This window comes from Trichosurus vulpecula, chromosome 8 (assembly GCF_011100635.1).
Source record: "Trichosurus vulpecula isolate mTriVul1 chromosome 8, mTriVul1.pri, whole genome shotgun sequence".
Classification (NCBI taxonomy): domain Eukaryota; kingdom Metazoa; phylum Chordata; class Mammalia; order Diprotodontia; family Phalangeridae; genus Trichosurus; species Trichosurus vulpecula.
Window position 1 is genome coordinate 51548280 of NC_050580.1, and position 21926 is coordinate 51570205.

The window sequence follows — 21926 nt, forward strand, 5'->3', positions numbered from 1 at the left end:
GTCCACCTGGACCAGTCTGTTTCTCACTGTTGCTAAAGAGTGTCAGTGCTGGGAAGAAGTTTAGAGATCATCTCGTGAGTCTTCCTTCTTTTGCAGATGGGGAAATGGAGGCCCAGAGAAGCGCCCCTTCCCCTCTCTCTTCCTTTCCCCCTCTCCCCTCCCTTCTTCTCTTTCTCTTTTCTCTCCCTCCCTCTCCGTCTCTCCTCTTTCTCTCTCTCCCCCCTCCCTCTCTTTGCTGAATCTTTCTTGTTTGATTTGTCTGTGCATGTGTCACAGTCTCTCTGTCCTCCCTCCCAACCTTTCTCTCTTTTTGCCGGTCTGTTCTCCTCCTCCCACTCCATCCCTCGTCACTGCCCTCTCCCACACTCCTTCCTTTCCTCCAGCATCCCGACTCCGCCCCCGCATCGCCCCCTGCTGGCCCACCTGCGCCCTGCAAGCCCTTCCCCGGCCGCAGCACCTCGGACAGCGTTGCTGGAGCCCAGGCAGCCTGCTGGGTGCTCTCTCTCGCGACAACCCGAGAGGTGCTGGAGTTGGATCGGATTGGGGCGGTGGGGGGAAGGGGGGATCTCGCGAGAGGCTCTGCTGCAGGAGGAGGCGGTGGCAGCTCCAGCGCTGCTGCTGCGGGAGCGGGAGCGCGAGGAGGAGCCGGCTCGCGGGCGCGCGCGCGCTTGCCCCCTCCCAGCCCCGAAGCCTGGAGCGGAGGGGCTGCACCATTCGGAGTGCCTCGTCGGTGCCTTGCCTTGCATTGCAGAGCATTGCATTGCCCTGCATTGCATTGCGTGACTGTTCAGATTGTCTCCCTCTCCCCCTTTCCCCCTACCCCTATCCCCGCTTCTTTGACAGCGGAGCAGCCCTCGGGCGGGTGAGTTGTGGGACTGGGGCGGGGGGTGAGGGGTAGGCGGTCAGCGGTGCAGTAGGGTTGGCAGCCGGAGGCCCAGACCGGCCGCCGCTATACATAGCCCCAGAGATCCGGGATTACAGGCTCCGGGTCTTGGAGCTTCAGGCTTTGCTGCAGAGGACAGGGCGCGGGGGCGGGGCGGGGGCGTTGGGCTGGGGACACCGGTTAACGGGCGGGGTGGGTTGAACCTCCTTTCTGCTTCCCTTCGTGTTGCGCCTCCTTATCCACTTCACCTGCAGAGTGTGTGGAGGAGAGCCCAGGTGACCTTCGTTCTGTACAGGCTGGGGGTGGGGTGTCCCCGGACGGGGGAAAGGTGCAGTTCATGCAGCAGGTGGGGAAGCAGCGGGGAGCTCGCAGGTTAAGGCGCCACCCAAGGCCCCAGAGCAATCCCCTCTTTCCCCATCCTTCCCTCATCTTCCTCTCTTGGCGCTGCGTCCCCCTCCCCCCTCCATTGACGTAAGGCTTCGTGGACCTGATGCCATTGCCTGGGTTTCCAACTCCTTTTCCTTAGAAACCACCTTCTCGTCCCTTCCAGTTCTGATATTTCCTGTTTCTAATACCTTCCCTGCCGTGGGGGTGTGTGGGGGAAGGGAGATCCTAGTAGGGCCTCTGGTTAAGGCCCTCTCTCTCTTCCATCCAGGAAAAGGGCATGGTCACAGAATCCAGCACAGTGTTAAAAAAAAAAAAATCCTGAGCCTCAGAATGATAGATTGTGGGAATAGAACGCAGATATGGCCAGTGCTGCCCTGTGAGCTTGAGACCTCACCATGCGGACGCTTAATTGTAGTGAACCTCTGATCTCTCCTATGGGGGCCAGAGGGTATCTCTCTTGTCAGTACCATGATTCAGCCTTGCCACACATATTTACAAAGTGCCTACTGTGTGCCCAGCCCTGGGTTAGATTGCACTGGGGTCGGAAGTACGAAGTCTGTTGTATGTAGCACAGGGGAAAGAACACTGGGCCTGCAATCTGAGGGCTTGGATCCTGGATCTGTCTGTTATTACCTGTGTGACCTTGGGCAAGTGACTTAATCTCTTGGAGGCCCAGTTTTCTTATCTGTAAAATGAGGGGGGGTTGGACCAGATGGAACGGTAAGGTCCCTTCCAATTCTAAATACGCTGATCCCTTAGGGACCTCACAGTCTAGTTGGAATGACAGGACACACAAATGAGAAGGTAACCAGCAATCAAAGTGACAAAGGAGGTCAGAAGAAAGAAAGATACCTGTGGGCTGGGGTGGTCAGGGGCTTGGTCCCATGCTGAGTGCTATAGAATTTGGTATATGGTTTCCCTGCTTTAAGTGGGTGTTTGGGGGTAGGGGAAAAGAGCCAGAGTGACTCCAGGGCTGAGGTATGGGGTGAATTGCTTAGGAAAACTCAGGCATACCTATGCAAGGCTGGACATTCTTTCAGATTTGGTTATAAAAGGGAGGAGCGAATGCCTGGCAAAGCCTGATCCTTCGGACATGGACTCAGGACTCCTGGTGGTTTTTTGTTTGTTTGTTTTTTGGACTGGGGGATCCTAAACAAATTGCTTCCAGTCTCTCAGTGCCCAAGCTTACCCTAAACAATTGCAGCCCCCATCACCATTTCATGTGGAGAGTGGAAAAGATGATGGATATAGTGTTTTGACCTCTTTGGAGTGAGCTACTGGAGAGACTATCGTTGTATATGGTTTTCTTCTCTGTAATTCTCTTGGGAAACTCATCTTCCTTGCCCCTGGTACCCTTTCCTCTACTTAGAGAGTCAGAGTTCAGAAGGACCTCAGAGACCATCTAGTCCCTGATATCGCAGAGGAGGAAACTAAAGCCCAGTGAGAGGAAGACATTTTCCCAAGGTCGTAGACTTAGTAAATAGCACAGCTAGAAAGAGAATCCAGGTCTCCTGATTCCCAGGGCAGGGCTCTTTCCTTTGCACCACAGCTCCATCCCCATGATCATGTCCCAGAAGGCATTTTCTCAGCGCTCAGTGAAGCAACAGTGTCAGTATCCACATAGAATCAGTCTCAGAGTTGCAAGGGACCTCCGAGGCCATCCAGCTCAACACATACCTGAGCAGAAATCCTGCCTGCACCAGCCTCCACAAGGGAATATTCAGACTCTGATGGAAGACTTCAGGTGATGGGAAGTCACTTCCATATTTAGCAGTTCATTCCACATTAGGATCATTGATTGTTGGGAAATTCTTACATTGACCTGAAATCTGCCTCATATTGACCCTAGTTCTGTTCTCTGGATCCAAGCGTAACAAGTCTAAATGCTCAGCTCTGTGGAATCTTGTAGACAACAATCATAACTCTTGCTATCCCATCCTTCTGCTTTAGTTTTTCTTCAGGCCAAATATCTCCCAACTCTTTCACTCCATTCGCATATGACATGCTTTCAAGTCCACTCACAGACCTGGTTGCCCTCCCCTGGACATGTTCTAGATTGTCAATGTCCTTTCTAAAATGCGAGACCCAGAACTGAATGCAATACTCCAAATGTAGTTGGACTAGAGAAGGGAAGTTCCAGAGGGGCAGATTAATGCTTGGTGTACAGGAAAACCCTTCCCAATGATTAGCACCATGGGCTGCCTAGCCCGTGTAATGTTCTTTAGTAAAGTAATGTTCTTTCTCAAGTGAGTCAGCTCAAGAAGTACTCCTAAGAAAAGGATTGAAGGCCCCTTATTGAGTATGGTTAGGAAGAGGATTTCTTTTGTTGTGTTTTTTTTGGGGGGGGTGGGGAGGCAGGGTAATTGGGGTTAAGTGACATGCCCAAGCTCACACAGCTAGTAAGTATGTCAAGTGTCTGTGGCCGGATTTGAACTCATGTCCTCCCAACTCCAGGGCCAGTGCTCTACTCACTGCACCACCTAGCTGCCCCAAGGAAGGGGATTCCTCTTCAGGTACAGGGAGGTTAGTTGAATTCTAAAGTTCTTTCCAAATTAGCAATTCTGGGTATAGAAGACCATGACGTCTCTTTTTTATGACCTCTGACCTAAGATTTTACTAGCTTTTTGGAAGCCATATTATACAGTTTACCCACTGAACTTAAAATCCACTTCTGAGGTAACTCTTCCTATTTAACTTTTACCATCTGAATAACTTGGGGGACAGCTAGGGGGCATCATAGTGCACAGATCACTGGGCCTGGAGTCAAGGAAGATTCATCTTCTTGAGTTCAAATCTGGCCTCAGACACTTATATTAGCTGTGTGACCCTGGGCAAGTCACTTAACCTTATTTGCCTCAATTCCTCATCTGTAAAATGCGCTGGAGAAGGAAATGGCAAACCACTCCAATATCTCTGCCAAGAAACCCCAAATGGGGTCACAAAGAGTCAGACAATCGAAAAATGACTCCAAACAGCATCTGAATATAACTTAGGGTAATATTGGAGGACCAGGTCTTTTGATCCCCGTGTCTTAATCCCTTGTTGCACCTCCAGATGAGGGTAATATATGTGTGATCTTTCTCCTCCCTTTTCCCCCTTCCCCCCCGCCCAGTAAGATGCTTTTCTTTCTAGAAGGCTAGATTCCAGAACTCCCATCACTTGGCCACATAGTCCCACTCTTCTGGGACACATAATTGAGAATATATGTGGCTTCCATGTTCCTTTACCACTGCTTTTTCAGGGCTAGGTACAGCTGGTCAGGATGCAGAAACTCACTTCTCCACCACTGTCCCAGCTGCTGCTACCTCTCAGACCAAGAGGCTGCAACCTTTGCGGCCAGAGGGAGATGGCCATTTAGGTTAGTGCTCAGAAAAGGAGGAACAAGTCAATAGAATATGACTCTTCAACTGACCCCCTTCTGTAGGGGACCAACACAAAGGGGTGGCTTTGACCCCCAATAGAATCAATTTACCCTCAGCAAAAAAGAATCCAAATTCTAGACAAAGGCTTACCATTCTTTAAGTTGATTCAGGGAACCCCTTGATCAACCCCTGACAATTTGAAATTATAAACCTTTGTACAAATGTAAGTTATATGTGTCTGTATGTTTCTTTTCTTCTGCCTGGGAAGAGATAATAATAGCCCTTCTGTTCTTTCCTTTTTCTTATCTCGAGGAACATGTAGATGGGAATGAATTACCTGGGTTTGTCCATACAAGTGGGATATATAAAATATTATAGTAGTTTGGGAGGAGGGCAGTTTAGTGGTAGAATTAATCAGAGAAGACATCCTGGAGATGTGTTTAAGCCAAGTTTTGAAGAATATTGGTTAGTGATTTGTTGAGAGGAATAGAAAAAGTAGCATCAGTAGGGGTTGGTGGGAGAGGGGTCCTCGTTGTCATCGGTAATAATAAACATTTCCCGAGCACCTTACTCTGTGCTAGGTACTATGAATATGAAGTGGTATAAACCAGGGCCCTTGCCTTTAGGGAGAGTTGTTGGGGAGGCAGGATCATGGAAGAGAATCCACAATGCAAGATGGCCTGAGGGCACTGGAATAGAAGATCTCGAAGTTTCTTTCCAGCTTAAAATTCTATGATTCTATAAAGTAGCAAATGAGTGTTTAGATAAGTAGGAAGAAATCAGTCAGTGTGGACCAGGGTGTTCTGGACAGGCTTCCCAAAGCGGGGCAGGGAACACAGCCAACGACCTGACCTAGACAAGACAGTTCTACACTGACTTGCCATCACTATGAAGTTACTCACTATGACCCTGCTCATCCTGACCATCTGCCACCTGGAAGGAGCCCTGGTTAGAAGACAGGCGGAAGAGCCTGGGGTGGTGGGCATCTTTTCTCAGTATTTCCAGAAGATGGCTGATTTCAGCAAGGAAGGAGCAGAGAAGGATAAGGCTCCAGAGCTGTGGTTCCAAGTCCAGGCTTATTTTGAGAAGTCACAACAGCAAGTGATCCCACTGGCCAAGAAGGCCTTCACAGACTTGATGACCTTTTTCAGCTCTCTTGTGGAGTTGGGCAAGAAGGCTGCCAGCCAGCAGGACTTTTCCTATCCCCAGCTTGCCTTCAAACCATACTATATAACTTTAGCCTACCCTCCCCAAACCCCTTTCAGACCAGTCTTCAAGCTGATGTTTCCTTCCCACTCCCTGAACGTCCCTTATTTTCTACAATAAATGTTGCATGAGCCCTGCCCCCCCCCAAAAAAAAGGTTGGGGAGAGGGGCAGGATTTGAAGTCAGCCTTGGAGGATTGGTGGGACTTGAACAATCAAAGAGAAGGGATTGGGAATGGCAGTCCAGTCATGGTGAGCAGAGAAAGTATTATATCTCTTCTGTTTTTGTCTCTGTACAGAGTAAGTGTTTAATAAATGTTTATTAAACCAGTGAACAGTGTGACGTGACTAGAGTCACAGGGAAGTAATATTAAGGAATAGTGAGTAGGATGGTCTGACTAGGAGAGAGGGAATTTCTGGAAATAATGAGATGAAGTTGGTGATGAAGAAAATGAAAAAGATGATGGAAATAGCATTCATTAAGCACTCTCTATGTGCAATGCACTGTGCTAAGCCTGAGAATTCAAGTAGAAAGGCGAGATAGTCTCTGCTACCAAAGAAATTGTATTTGTTGATGGAAACCCTCAAATGCCAGGTAGAAAAGTTTATTCTTGGTCCTGATAGGCAGTAGTTCTGGAGTGGTTCTATGATACCATAGAAGCTATGTTTGGGGAAGAATATTAATAAATTTCAAGTATCTGAGGTGGGTAATAAAGGTGAAAGGGGGAGGGGAGATAAAATGAAAGTGACCCATGGGCAAAATGGAAGATAATCCAACTACAAAGTGAGCAGATCTGGGAAAGACCAGGATGCCCCCAAGAAAGTAGGAATGTTGAGAAGGAGGGTGTTCTGTCAGAGACAGATGAAGGGAGTGCTTACCCTGTGAACTGGGGAGTAGCAGAGGGTGGGGGTTAGATTTTTCAGGATTGCAGTACTTTCCAGTTTTACCAACTCATGGGGAGAAGGTGTAAAAAAGAGGCCTGAATTTTAGCTTCTGATTTATCCCTGGCATGCTGTGTGATCGGTGGAAACATCTTTCTCTTTGTTCAACATCTTAGTCACCCCCATCTATAAAATGGATCCATATGACATCCTGCCTCCCAGTTTTGGAGCACATGAGTGGATGATAGGAGAGTAACGTTCTTTATATTAATTTAATTTAATTCAACAAGTGACTACTTTTTTAAAGGGTTTTTTTTTTGGAGGGGGGAAGGCAAGGCAGTTGGGGTTAAACAACTTGCCCAAAGTCACACAGCTAGAAAGTGTGTCAAGTGTCTGAGGTCGCATTTGAACTCAGGTCCTCCTGACTCCAGGGCCATTGCTCTTTTCACTGTGCCACCTAGCTGCCCCTATCAATAAGTGTTTATTAAACATCTCCTATGTGATAGGAACTCTGCTAGGTGTTCAGATTCAAAGACAAAAACCAAATCCGACCTTTCCCTCAAAGGACTTGAATTCTTTTGGGGCTGGAGAGTAGGAAAAAGCCATGTAGAAGGATAATAAATCCAAAATAAATCCAAAATAGTTTTCCCTCCTCCCAGGGAAAGGCACTCATAGCTGGAAGGGGGGGGGGAGTGGAAGGTCAGGAAGGCTTCGTGTAGGAGGCGGCAGCTGAGTTTTGAAAGATGGAGTTGAGGACTGACTTCATACCAATTATGGACAACAACCTTACCTGAACAAAGGCACAGAGACGTGGGAGATGAAATATTTTGTTCATGGAACAGAAAATAGGTTAGTTTGGACAATTTGGCTTCTAACTTCTTGGATCATAGGTTGGATTTGATGGCCACTGAGGTTCCTTCCAACTTTCAAATTCTCTGATGTGGTGTAGTGGAAAGAATGGAGGATTTAGGGTCAGAGGACCTGGGTTCAAATTCTGCTTCCAATTCTCCTACTTTAAAAAGTACCCAGATGACTACTTAAGTCATGTAATATTTCTGGATCCCAGTTTCTTCATCTATAAGATGAGGTGATTGGACTAAATGACTTCTGAGGTCTCCATAGGAGTTTTAATTTTTATTTTGAGTCAGTGAGATCTAATGGAAAGTTTTTTGGACTTGGAGGCGAAGGATCTGTCAAATTCTGACCCTGTGATTTACTAATTTAGTTATCTTAGGGAAATCATTTCCCCTTCCTGGGTCTCAATTTCCTTATCTGCAACATGAGTTAGACTAGATGGCATCTCAGGTTCCTTTCAGCTCTAAATCTATGCTTAAAACCAAGGGAGGATTCGATTTGTTGTTAATAATTAACAAGGCCATATAATGTCCCTAAAAGATGGTCATTCATTCCTTTTCACATACTTGGGGAAAAGTGGATTGCTATTTCCCCTTCCTTAAGTCCTCCCTCTCTACCGTCATTTTGTAGATGAAAAGACTGAGACCCAGCAAGGCCAAGTAACACAATAGATTGGGAATAGATCCTGGATTCCTGTGTTACCCATGCCTGGACTCTCTTTGAAATCCTTTTCCTTCTTCTCACCTGTGCTACATTCCCAGAGACCTCCTCTTGGAGGCCTTCCTTTCCTTAATGGTGTCCTGCCAGGACTACCATTTGAGGAATGCTTCACCTCACTTTTTCTTAGATTTCTTGCCTGTTGTGTGGCTACCCCAAGAAAATATTGACCTGAGAAACCTCTGCTCTGGGGCCCTCCTCTCCTGATTGATGCCCTTCTTCTCCCTTCCTTTTCTTGAAGGTAGAGACTACCTTGTTTCTGCTTTTGTTTTTTGTATTTGTATTCCCAGCACTTACCACAGTGCCTAGTATACAATAAGTACAAAATAAATGTTATCTATCTATCTATCCATCTGTCTATCCATCCATCCATCCATCTCCCACTCTTGTGTCTTTACTGAGTCATATTTTTCTGTGTGCTGTTCTTAATACACAAAGATGATTTTTTTTGAGTTATATATCCAGGGATAGAGGTGGACTCTATTGAGTCATTGTTAAAATTCTTTAACCTCTTTCTTGTGATTAGTGGGAGGTACTTCTTAGCTGGCAATGTCTGGGACTAGAGTTAGGAATCAGTTTTAAGTGGTAGACTTTTGCTCATGGACAGGTTTATGAGGTCAGTCTGTGACCAGAACTAGGAAGTCAGTTTTTGGCCAGGTTTAGTGTAGATGGGATCAAGAGGTCATTTTGGCCAGTGTTAGATGTCAGTCTGTGGTTGGGCCTAGGATTAGTCTGTGACCAAGATAAGGATACCAGTCTGCGACCGTAGGTTGAAGGCCATTCTTTGGCTAGATGTAAGGGTCAGTGTATGCCCAGGATTAGAGGCCATCAGTAGCCAGGATTTGGTACCCATTTTGTGACCAGTTCTAGAGGTCAGTCTTAGAGGGTCAGTGTGTGCTTGAGATTGGGTCCAAACTGGAGTTTATTTGATCTGACATGGGGAGAACAGAGTTTTCCTATTAGAGGGACTAAATTTGCAACCTTGGCCACAAGTGTGTCCCTTCTTTATGGGACTCCCCCTGCCCTTCCTTTTGATAATGTGGGATCTTGGCTAATGGAATTACAGAACCATAGAACTTAGAGCTGGAAGAGACCTTAGGAATTATCTAGTCCAATCTTCTTATTAAAAAGTAAACATTGTGCACAGTAACAGCAGTATTGTAACAATGATCAATTGGGAAAGACTTAGCCACTTAATCAATAGAAGGATCCAAGACAGTTCCAAAGGACCCATGACGAAAAATGCTGTCCACTTCCAGAGAGAGAACTGATGAACTCTGAGTACAGATTGAAGCATAATTTTCTTTCTTTCTTTCTTTCTTTCTTTCTTTCTTTCTTTCTTTCTTTCTTTCTTTCTTTCTTTCTTTCTTTCTTTCTTTCTTTCTTTCTCTCTCTCTCTCCCCCCACTTCCTTCCTTCCCTCCTTCCTTCCTTCCTTTCTTCCTCTCTCTTTCTTTCTTTGTTTCTTCCTTTCTTTTTCTTTATTCCTTTCTTTTACAACATGCCTATCATGGAAATTTTTTTAAAAAGTAAGGAAACTGAGACCTAGAGAGAGAAAGGAACATGTACAGAGTCCCACAGGTGGTAAGTGTTAAAACTAGGATTTGAACTCAGATCTTCTGACTTTTCAAGTCCAGTATGGTTGGAGGACAGAGAGAGCCCTGGATGGAAGGGGTTGGGTACTTGGAATGCTCAGGTTGGTGGAATATGAGGTTGTACGTGTTTCTGTGGAGAGATGGAGTGGGGAAAATTGGATAAGACTTGTAGAATGACAATTATGGGAGCTAGCCCCTCTCTGATCTGAGTGTGTGAATCACTAATCTGTAGGTCCTTTGTCTGTAGCCCCAGCTTCTCTCCCATCAGGAGGACATTAGCGGTGGAGTCAAGATCTTCTCACTATTTATTTATCCTCTAGACACCCTTCCTCCAAGAATGCTCAGGGAGGGAGTCCAGAGTTCTGGCTAGCCGGCCTCAGCTATAGCTAGTATTTCCCAGAAGGAGAATAGAAGGGGTACAAAGGAATACTGTCATACCATGCTCTGATCCTGGCTCGCCTCTGTTCTCTCTTTCAGCTCAGGACAGAGAAGACGTGGATAGGTCCTTGACTATAACTGGGTGTCAAGGGCTAGTGTCACCATGGCAGGTAAGGAGGAATGCCAGGGATGGAAAAGGAAAGATGTTTGGGCAGCAGAATGGAAGTAGTGGGTAGATTGGCCCGTGTCCCCCAAACAGAGCCCTGACCTTCCATTAAGCACAGAGTCAGAATCTTAGCTCTGAAAGAGACTTTAAATATCTCACCCAATACAATAATTTCTTATGTAACTGCCTTGATTGGGGCTGCTCTAACACTTCCAGTGATGGGCAAGCCTGTTTCATTGTTGGGCCATGCCGATTTTTAGGAAATGCTTCTTTAGACTGAGTTGAAATCCACCTCCCTGAAAAATGTATGAGATCGCAGAGCGCAAAGGGCCTTTGAGGAATTGCTTAGACCCAACGCTTCATTTTCTAGATGAGGAAATCCATCCCCATGACAGATCATTATTGGGCATGGGTAATAAGGAACAGAATATAGATCTGAATCCAGAACTAGTGCAGCCGAAATTAGAAAGAAAGTAGGAAATTAGTGGAAAAATAATACAGCAATAGTACAGCAAGTTTCTCTGATAAAGGCCTCATTTTTCAACTCTATGGAGAACTGAGTCAAATTTACAAAAATAAGAGCCATTCCCTAATTGATAAATGGTCAAAGGATACGAACAGGCAATTTTCAGAAGAAGAAATCAAAGCTATCAATAGTCATGGAAAAATTCTCTAAATCACTATTGATTAGAAAAATATACCTATCAGATTGGCTTACAGGACAGCAAAGAAAAATGTCAAATGCTGGAAGGGACGTGGAACGATAAGTGCGCTGATGCACTGCTGGTGGAGTTGTGAACTAATCCAGCCATCCTGGAGAACACCCAAAGGGCTATAAAACTGAATATCCAGCAATACCACTAGTAGGTCTGTGTCTATCTCAAACAGACAAAAGAAAAGGGAAAAGGATATGTGTGTGTGTGTGTGTGTATAAAATTTATATATTTTGTAAACTGTATGTAATATAACATATATAGGTGTATACATACACATATACACGCACATGTACATACGTACATACATGTGTGTGTATATGTGTGTGTATATATATATATATATATATATATATATATATATATACACATATATATTTATAGCAGCTCTATTTTCGTGGTGTACAAGAATTGGAAATTGAAGAGATGACTGTCCATTTGGGAATGGCCAAACAAGTCATAGTATATGATTGTAATGAAATGTTGTGCTATAGGAAATGATAAGCAGGATGGTTTCAGAAAAATGTGGGAAGACATGAATTCATACAAAGTGAAGTGAGCAGAACCAGGAGAACATTGTATACAATAAGAGCAATATTGTAACAGTGATCAGCTGTGAAAAACCTAGCTACTCTGATCAAGACAATCTCAAGGGAACCATGATAAAAAAAATGCTGTTCACCTCCAGAGAGAACTGGTGAACTCTGAGAACAGATTGAAGCATGCTTTTTTCACTTTCTTTATTTCTCTTCCTTTTTTTTTTTTTTTTGCACCATGGTTAATATGGAAATATGTTTTGCATGTCACATATAAAATGGGTATAATTTTACATGGCTTCTTCTCAATGCGTGGGGGAGGGGCTGGATGGAGGGAGAGAATTTGGAACTCAAAATTAAAAATAAATAAATATCAAAAAGTAAATTGATAAGTGAAGCAATAAATAAAAGTTAATTTTCTCTCAAAAAAAGAAAAATGTACCCTTTGGTCTTGTCTGTTTAGGCTGCCCAGCTGTGTGGTGGATGCTTTGCTCCCTTACTTATTCTGAGTCCCCAGTTTCCTGGACTAAAGACAGCAGAGCATAGTGGGTACAGAGCTGACCTGGGAACCAGGGAGAGCTGGGTTCAGGTCCTGCCTCTGCCTTACTAGTATTGTGACCCAAGGGAAGTCAACCTTTGAAAGCCCTTGGCAACTGTCTAAGACTGTAATTTATGCAGAGGAGGTGCCAACCAGCATTGGAAGATGGATGTGCTCCTTAATAAAATTACAGGTCAAGATCTCATCACTATCCCTGTGGACCTTTGGCTCAGATCTCTCCAATGCAGGAGAAGGAGTGGGATTAAGGACATTGTAGATTTTAAAAATCTCTGAGTTGGAAGATACTTCTTGTTCCAACTCTTACCTCAACAGGGATTCCCTCTATAGGATGTCACTTCTAGCCCCCCACTTGAAGGCCTCCAAGGACAGGACACTCACTACCTACAAAGTCCATTTCACTTCTGAATAGCTGTAATTGTTAGGAAGTTTTCAGTTATATTGAGCCTACATCTCCCTCCCTGTAACTTCAGTTCATGGTTCCTTCTTCTGAGGCTGAGAAAAACAAGTCATTCCTCATTAAATATGTTTCCTAGGAGCCAGATTTCTGTGATGTCCGACCATCCATGTGACTAGATTTGGCTCCTGCCAGATTGGTCTTGCCAGCTCTGACCTCTGATCTCATTTCCTTGGTGGAGAAAGAGTGGGTACCCTCCCAGCATTAATATTCCTGCCCTATTGTAGAGGTCTTGCTATCCTGACTCAATGTAAATACTAAGGTTCCCATGACATAATGGGCTGGGCCATAAAGATGGTGGTTGAGTTGAGGGCTACCCGGTCTAGAGAAAGAGCCATCTGTATTCCTCTCACTTTCGGTCCTCCATTTCTGCAGGCCTTTACCTGGGCTATTGGAAAGATGGTTGAGGTGTCAGAATTTCATCTCCGATGCTCACTAGCTATGTTATTTATCATGGGCGAGTCTATTTAGCCTCAGCTTTCTTATCTTTAAAATGGGAATAACAATACCTATGGTTTCTATTTCACAGTGTTGTTGTGAGACTCAGCTGAGACTGCACATAAAGTATACTACATAAATGTTAGCTATTATTAGCAGTATTCTTATTTATTTTCCTCTTAAAATCCTTAACTTCCTTCAAGTGGGAGTGGGGAAGCAGAGGATAAAAAAATGTTAGGTGGTACTGAAGATGTTGTTCAATCACGTCAGTAGTGTTTGACCCTTGGCAACCCCATTTGGGGTTTTCTTGGCAGAGATGCTGGAGTGGTTTGCCATTTCCTTCTCCAGCTCATTTTACACTTGAGGAAACTGAGGCAAACAGGGTTAAGTGACTTTGCCAGGGTCACACAGTTCATAAGTATCTGAGGGCAGATTCAAACTCAACAAGATGAGTCGTCCTGCTTCCAGCACTTTGTCCACTGTGCCACGTAGCTGCCCACTGAAGATGATAAATATTCAATAAGACAAAATACTATAGTCTTGATGAAAGAATAAATACATGTTAAAGGCAATTAAACTAATAAGTGAATGAGTAAATCTTTCCTCATGCCCTTAGGAAAGAATACTTTCTTCCTCCTTCTGTTATCTTGTATTTATTTATGCATCATTCCTCCCCCAGAATGGAAGCTCCTTGAGGGCAGGGACTCCCAGGGGCCTGGTGCAGTGCCTTGCATATAACAGGAGCATAATAAATGCTTGTTGAATTGAATTAGTCCATAATATACAGTTAAGTGGCATGTTGGATACAACTTAGCCTGGCATCAGGAAGACTTGATTTGGAATCTAGTCTCAGACACTTACTAGCCCTGTGATTTTGGGCAAGTCAACTAACCTCGGTTTGCCTCAGTTTCCTTATCTGTAAAATGGGGGTAGTAATAGTAACTAACTGTCAGAGTTGTTGTGAAAATCAAATGAGATAATATTGTAAAGTGCTGGCACATAGTAGGTGCTCTATAAATGCTAGCTGTCGTTACTGTTATAGTAATAATGATAGCTAGCATTTATATTGGGCTTTAAGATGGCAAAGTGCTTTACATATACTATCTTATTTGATCATGACCTTGACTTGATTTGTATTTCTGCTGCAGAGAAAGTGAACAATTTCCCTCCCCTGCCCAAGTTCATCCCACTGAAGCCATGTTTCTATCAGGACTTCGAGGCTGAGATTCCCCCTCAACACCTCACCATGACCAAGCGCCTCTATTATCTTTGGATGTGTAAGTATCAGCAGGCTGGGTTGCACATGGGACAGTAGGGGTAGGGGGAGAAGTACAGAGCATGGGGGGGGATGACAGTGGGGGGGCTGTCTGACTCACCCCATGACACAGGCTTGGCCTCTGAAGTCCCTTAGGCTTCCACACCCTAGTTTGCTTGTATTCTGGTCCCTGCTTAGTATCACATAAGTGAATGTAACTCACCTAACCTCCCAGCCCATGCCTCACATCCCATCTAGCTATGCACCAGGAAACCCTGGGCTTACCTGGGCATCTTACCATCTACCGCACCTGAAACAGTCCTCCTCTAGACCTGAGTTGTAGACATTAGGTTCCTTCTTCCTGGAGGATTCGGTTCATTCAACTGTGGAACTCTGGGGCTGAGCCAAGTAGCATGCTCCATTTCCCATCCAGACATATACCCTACAGGAAAACCAGGCCAGGATTCTTGTCATCTCCCCTGCTGCCACATGTATACACCCTTTACTTGGCTCCCTGATTCTTACCTTTTACTCTGAGAATAGTAAACAAATTAATATTATCTTTGCTATGGAAAGGGTATAGAATACCCTGTTAGAATGTTAGCCCCTTGTAGATAGGAACTTACTTTGGCTTTTCTATTCCTTCCCCTCCACCTGGCCTGGTGACCGGTAGAGTAATACTCTCTGGGGCCATTTTTTCTACCTTACCTTTGTTCCTCACTAGGTTTTTCTTTCTATGCCTTTGTTTCCCCTTTCTGTGCTTCAGATTTTCCTTTGGGCCAGAGGGCAGAGGCTAGACCTGTTTCTTTTTCTCTCTGAGCAGCTGGGGGAGTGATCTTAGGGGATCACTGACATTTTTGTACATGTAACAGCTCTGAGCAGCAGGGGAAGAGGAGGAGGAGGTTTTCTTTCTGAGGAGGTCTCCAGCCCCTTTCCTCTCCCTTTGGGTCTCCCTTCTCTCCTATGCAATCTTTTTCCCTCTACCTTATCTTCTCTTTCACTCCCTTTCTAACGGGGACATCCCCTTAGGGAAGCTCTGGGACTTGCCTCAGACTTTAGAGATCAGGTACCTTGATCTACTCCACCACTCTTATCACTCTACACTACAGAGAAAGTTGCTGTTCTGGGTATCCAGCCTGAGAAATGAATGTTTTCTGGATAATCTAACCTGAACCCTAGGCCATACCTAGTGTCTGCCTCTTCCAGCCATGCTTTTGACCAGTCAGCCCATCTACTACTGTTCACTTAGGGAACTGGGGGTGGAGTGCGAAACCAGGAATGGAAACACTCCCGAGTCCCTCCCAGCTTGGAACCAACCTGATTCTCCACCTCTTCCCCAGCTGTGGGCTTTGCTGTCTTTGCCCATCATCTCAAGGCAGGTTTGCAGATGGCTGCTTGCCATGGTACTGTAGAAGAAGCCTGCTTCACTCAGCATTTTGGATGAAGTCTGTCAGAGGCACTTTATTCAGATTATAAGCAAGTAGGGTTGGCCAAGGCCATCTCCAGGCTCTAAAGGAAGAATGATGCAGAAGACCTGGAATCAGTGAGAGAGAGAGAGAGAGATACAGAGGTACAGAGAGAGGGGGGGGCCATGGAGGGAGGGGGGAGAGAGAGAGAGAGAGAGAGAGAGAGAAAGAGAGAGAGAGAGAGAGAGAGCGTGAGCCTTGGGACTCTTTGAATCTGTTCATGGACTAAGGTTCACTTGCTCTTTTCCTTTAATGGATACTCTGTTCCACACAACCATCTGTGATCTTAGGGGATCACTGACATTTTTGTACATGCAACAAGTAGGAAAAGACTATTTTTCTAAGAAAGTTTTTCCTACCCCTCTACCCCAATCACTATGGATTCAAGGATTCCTAGTGACATTGAAACATATTACACACTTGCATGGCTCCTGCAATGGTCAGAAGAATTTTCCTTAAAAGGGGAAAGAGAAACATTGTGGCAACATCATTAAAGGGTTCAGTCAGGCTTCTGTCTAAAAGTTACAGCCTCATCCCTCATAGATATATTGGGACGAGACTCCCTCTGTTAGGTTTGATGATAGGTTTTTGAAATAACCAACTTGTGATTATTTAAAGAGATTTTTAAAAAGTAACCAATTTATGCATAATACCTTCACCTTGATGTCTCCCTGACCTTCCTCGGGATCAACATCCATCTGAAAATGGTTGAAAAATGTGATGTGCATTTTTAGCCCTCCCAGTAGATGGCCATCCACCATTTTTGCCTTGTATGATAAACTGCTGATTTGTAAGCACATAAACCCTTTTCCAGGATCAGGGTGAAATCATAGGCAATAGATAAGTCATATTTATGTCCCCAAGGGATTCTGTCTCGAGGAAAATTCCAGTACTTGCAATTGAAGCAATGTCTAATTATTTTAAAGCTAACTTTGATTCTAGCAGGTCTAGGGATTGGTTTTTAAGTGTAGGATGATACCTGACAGTCATGGAAAAGCATCCATCTTTTGTACCCATTAAGCTCATAAAAGGCCTTTCTAAAAGCTCCTAGCTCTTTCTGGGTCTTTCTCATCCCACCTGTCATTCATATATAACATACTACATCCCTCTTATAACACATTCCAAACCAAGCATCAATTATTAAATTAAAAATCATAAATGTGAAACAACTGTGACAGATGAAAAACCCAAGAGATAGAGTTTCTGGGTAATTAATAATCAGTTTATTAATTGGGCTAGCTAATAATCAACACATTGATGACCGGTGGTTTCTTTTGGTAACCAAAGACACCTAATGGAGACAGTGAATGCCTCTGTCATTTTTGTGAAAGGGAATGCCCCGGCCAGGAGATACCCACCCTGATTTGTGGACATTTAAATGAGGAGGTGGGCTGGAAGTCTTCAGCTCCTCCTGCTGAGAATGTGGCTTGATCTTGCGACTCAGCCACCTCCAGCAATCTGGACAGAAGAATCCATCTTCACCCAGACCACTCTGAAGACTAATTGGTTTTCTCCTTCTTGAGCTGGGTCACCCTAAACTCCAATAGAGGAAGACTAGGACATAGGTTCCTTGCCCTAGGGTGAGAATTTACCTAGATTAGATTCTGTGTACACTTTAAACAGAAGTAAGGTCTCTTCGTTGGATGGGTCCAGCCCAAGAATGAGGAGGAGCAAGTTCCCCGAAGATTAGGGCAATCTCATCTATCAGAGACTGGTTCCTGAATGAAGGAGGAAATAAAGAGAAAAAGCCTTAATCCTAATTTAATAATTCGTTGTTAATATAATAGTAAAGTAATAACTTCTCTCACAATGATATTATGAGATTTTATGAAGAAAACGATTATAAGAGAATTAATATGCACATGCTACAGTTGTAGGGTCCTGATTTCTAGGGGCCAAATCACTAATTCCAGCATTGACAATACCTCCTGTCTAGACAACCTCTTCCACTGTGACCTCTTCCATTGTGACATGCACTGTTTTCAATCCATGCTCATGTTTTGCTGTTCTCAAAGGTGGCCCTGCCTCTTATTAAAGCAAAAGAAAAAATTATTAGAAGGTTTGAATAAATTTAGAATCTGATAACACCTTAATAAGCTGACATAGCTGACATCTTTCCATTTGGTAGGGAGGGCAGCTAGTCAACAAACATTAAGCACTGACTGTATGCCAAGCACTGTGCTAAGTGCCTCAGGACTCCGATGTATTTAAGTTTCCTATATAAAGGGAAGTTGTTCAGTTAGACAAGTTCATATCCAGATGTTTAAATTTACAAAATCTATAGAGCTTTTTGGTTACAATATGGAACTTTAAAATCCAAAAAATAATGATCTTGTTTATCATTAAAATACTTAGAGTACCACTAAATTTCCATTAAAAAATAGGGACATTTCTGACCAGAATTTCTATTTTCAAGGTTGAATATTCATGAAAGTATTTCTTAGCAGATATTCTTATAGGCTTACTCAAAAGCTGGTAGGATTTCCAACTTTGCAAGATCTCTTGTATTCTTTACCAACAACATTAACTTTTGACATATTGGGTTATATACGTTTAAATACATAGGTAACACTTTCCATGTGTTCCTCAGATAAATGCAGATTCTATTATGTGGTAGCTTTAATAGCAGAATTCAGGCTTATAGCAGCTGAAACATTAAGCCTAGGAATGGTTAGGTGTCTCCCCTTTTCTCTGGCAGTGGTCTACAGGAAACTGATTGGGGAAGGGGAGGAGGGCTAGGATTTTAGTAGTTCAGCTGAGAGGTATTGAGAGCCTGAACTAGAGTAGGAGCTATGCGAGCAGAGAGAAGGGGACTGATAAGAGAGGTATCATGGAAGAATAAATAAATCTTGTTAACTGGTTGGATTGGGGAAGTGAGAGAGGGTTCACTCCAAGGTTTCAAACCTGATTGATAATAAAGGTGGTGGCCATATAAGGAGGGCAATTCTACCTAAGAATGATTGGAAGTGATTGAAATTTACCAATAAAAACCCAATTTAGCCAAGAGACATCTTCATCTTGGGGGCTTCCATTATAGAGCTGTTGTCCCAGGGCCTAGATTTAATGTCTGCAAAAATATCCCTGGGCTTATAAATATATCTTCTCTCTACTAAGACCTGGTAAACCCCGTAGTTCCCATGTAGCTACCTGTTCAGAAAGGCTTTGGGGTCCTCCTGACCCAGTAGAATCCTTTATGGTGTTGAAGTGGTTCTGGCTTTATAAAACACAGCTTGGACTCTTTCTTCCTTCCTTCCTTCCTCCCTTGTCATCTTGATCGAGCACCCCTTGTGTGTCTAGCTCTGAATGTGGGTCAAAATCCCACCTTGAATATGTTTGCTATGTGACCATGAACAAGTCACTATACCTCTTGAATTTCTTCATATCTAAACTGGGGAGGAGAATTCCTGGGCTACCAATCTCACAGGGGTGTGGTGAGGAAAGCACTTTGTAAACCTTCGAGTGGTATTGAAATATGAGCTATTACTATTGTTAAGCATTGGGGGAGGGGGACAGAAGAAGTAAAGGGAGAAGACCCAATATCTATTTCTTAACCAGTACCAAATTGTTTTGATATTTCCTGTTTTGTACCATCATGTGAGATCTAGTACTGCTGGTCCCCCTTCCTTCCCACTTTTTTTTCCATTATTCCCCTTGAGATTCTTGACCTTTTGTTCCTCAAGATGGATTTTGATATTATTTTTTTCTATCTCTATAAAGTACTTCGATTGAATAATATATAATTAAATGTTGGTGCAGTGAAATGTTAGCACAAGATTCAGAAAACCTGCTGGTGTGCCCCTTTACTGGCTGTGTGCCTTGGGAAACTGTCCTCATGGGGATGTTGGGAGGGTCAGGTGAGATCTGGTATCTTTTTGCTCTTTGAAAACTAGAAAGGGTTATATAAATAATAAATATCATTATTATCATTAATTAAACTAGGATGGCCAGTAGATTTCTTATTTAATAACAGATCTACTGCATGCCCCTTGTGTTTTTGGTGGGTGCCAGGCTGTCCTTTGGGAGAGACAGGAAAAGATGGGGAATTCACTGTCTGCTTGGGGAAATCATCATAAGAGTTGAATGACAATGTAAGAGATTCCTCATTTGGTTCTTTCTACCATTTATTGAAGGGCCATTTTCCAGAAGGCTTTCAGTAGAGCATATATCCTTACTTTGCCCCATGATACCTGGGTGTATTCAAAAGCACCAGGTTGACGAGCAGGAGTCCTGGGTTCCCATTCTGGCTGTCATTAACTTGCTATATGACTATGGACAAGTCATTTCTCAGTTCTGTTTCCTTGTCTGTTGAATTCTGTTTCCTTGTCTGTTGAATGAGAGGGTTGGAGTAGGTGGTTCTTTAAGTGCCCTTCTACCTCCAATATTTTATATTTAAGTCTTTTTCTCTCCCCCCATCCTCCTGTCTGATTCCAGTGTTCCCGCACGGGTCCCTATTGGCATGTAGAGCTGATCTTGGAACTGGGGGTGAGGTGAAGGTACTGAATTGGATGTGTAGTGAGATCCTATTTCATTTCAGTACAGGGAGCTTTTGTCTTTGGGAAGTATCAGAGACCTCACACCCAGGTGTGCGCAAGATCTCTAAGGAAATTAAGCAATGGCGCCTGTAGGCATCAAGCAGTGAGCCCGACAAACTGCTTCTCTTCCTGGTTAGATACTCCCTGGGGTGGTGGAGATTGAGAGGGTGATTGCATCCCAGCTCTAGAGTAAGCTGGGAGTGGTATGGGAGGAGTAGCAGCTAAGGCCCATTGTGCTGGTCATTGGTTACTTCTAGGCTGCAGAGGTTTGGGGGGGACTGTGAGGTGGATTTTCTGGGCTTGGGAGTTTTTACCTGGGAGGTCCTCAAAGTGAAGACCCCACCTTCCGCATCTTCCCAGGGCTGGGGAATGATGGGTGCCCTGAGATCTCAGCTTTCTTCTTACGATTTCTGTCCTGTGTGTGTGTGTGTGTGTGTGTGTGTGTGTGTGTGTGTGTGTATGTGCTTCTGCATGCGTGTGTTTGCAGTAAACAGCATCACATTGGCCATGAACCTGGTGGGCTGCTTGGCGTGGCTGATTGGAGGCGGTGGAGCTGTTAACTTTGGACTGGCCTTTCTCTGGTTCATTCTCTTTACCCCCTGCTCCTATGTCTGCTGGTTTCGGCCCATTTACAAAGCCTTCAAGTAAGTGGTCCCTGCTGAGCCCAACCTTTCTCCCTCCCATCTCAGCCCCCCATCCCTGTCTTTCCTGTCCCCCCTTCCTCTCTGTCTGTATCTCTTTTCCCTTGCCTTCTTTTTGTCCCTCCTTCTGTTTTTCTCTCTTCTCTCCAGGACTGCCCATTCAGAGGGCTTGAGATCTTTTGCCCCAGATATTTAGACAAGGGCCAATGATTCCTTGAGAAGTTCTTCTGAGGCAGGCAGATAGGTATTACAGCCAGAGAGAGGTCCTGAACAAGGAGCCCTGCTCCAGCAGAGGCAGTTGGGTGATTCAGAACTCCTTTTGAAATAGTGGGAATGTTCTGGTTTTGCCCGGTGCTTCCTATCCCTGTCTAGGTCCATATAGTCTCTTCAATCTCTGGCCTGGGGAAAGAGCTTGGAGACTTTTCCTGTCTCATAGGTTCAGAGCATTTAAAGTCAGAAGGGACCTATGAAAAACATCTAACTAAACTCCCTCATTTTCTATATAGACAAGAAAACAGACCTAGAGAGGTTGGAGATTTGCCCAAGGTCACAAAGATAATGGGTAACATGAGCAGAATTCAAACCCAGTTCTTCTGGCTCCCTTTCTATTTTTTTCCAGGCTGCCTTTGATACCCCTGGCATCTAAGGGTCACCATGAACACAAGAGCCCTGAGCAAAGACCATAACCCTCCACAGTCTCATAAAATCACTCCCAGCTATTTTGGGTTGACATCAGGGGTTCCAGGGAGGAATCACAATAGCTGCCCACTCCTAAACTCTCCCTCCATCTCACCCCCTGTGGTATCATGTAAAGAAAATAACTCATGCTCCCATCAGAAGCTCACACCTAGTGTGGCCCACTGGGTGTGATTCATCCCATCTGGACCTAAGGGAGTTATAACTG

At 44.4% G+C, this 21926-nt stretch overlaps 1 protein-coding gene across 1 annotated transcript in view; it reads left to right on the forward strand.

Annotated features, from left to right (window-relative positions):
• The first annotated feature begins 553 nt into the window (after nt 1-553).
• The window catches only part of SCAMP5 (secretory carrier membrane protein 5), a 28367-nt gene continuing 6994 nt past the window's right edge, over nt 554-21926 (forward strand). The window contains exons 1-4 of the mRNA XM_036734494.1: nt 554-862; nt 10362-10432; nt 14277-14405; nt 20869-21025. Coding sequence (XP_036590389.1) covers nt 10426-10432; nt 14277-14405; nt 20869-21025 — 293 coding nt within the window. The 5' untranslated portion in view covers nt 554-862; nt 10362-10425. The remainder of the gene's footprint in view (nt 863-10361; nt 10433-14276; nt 14406-20868; nt 21026-21926) is intronic.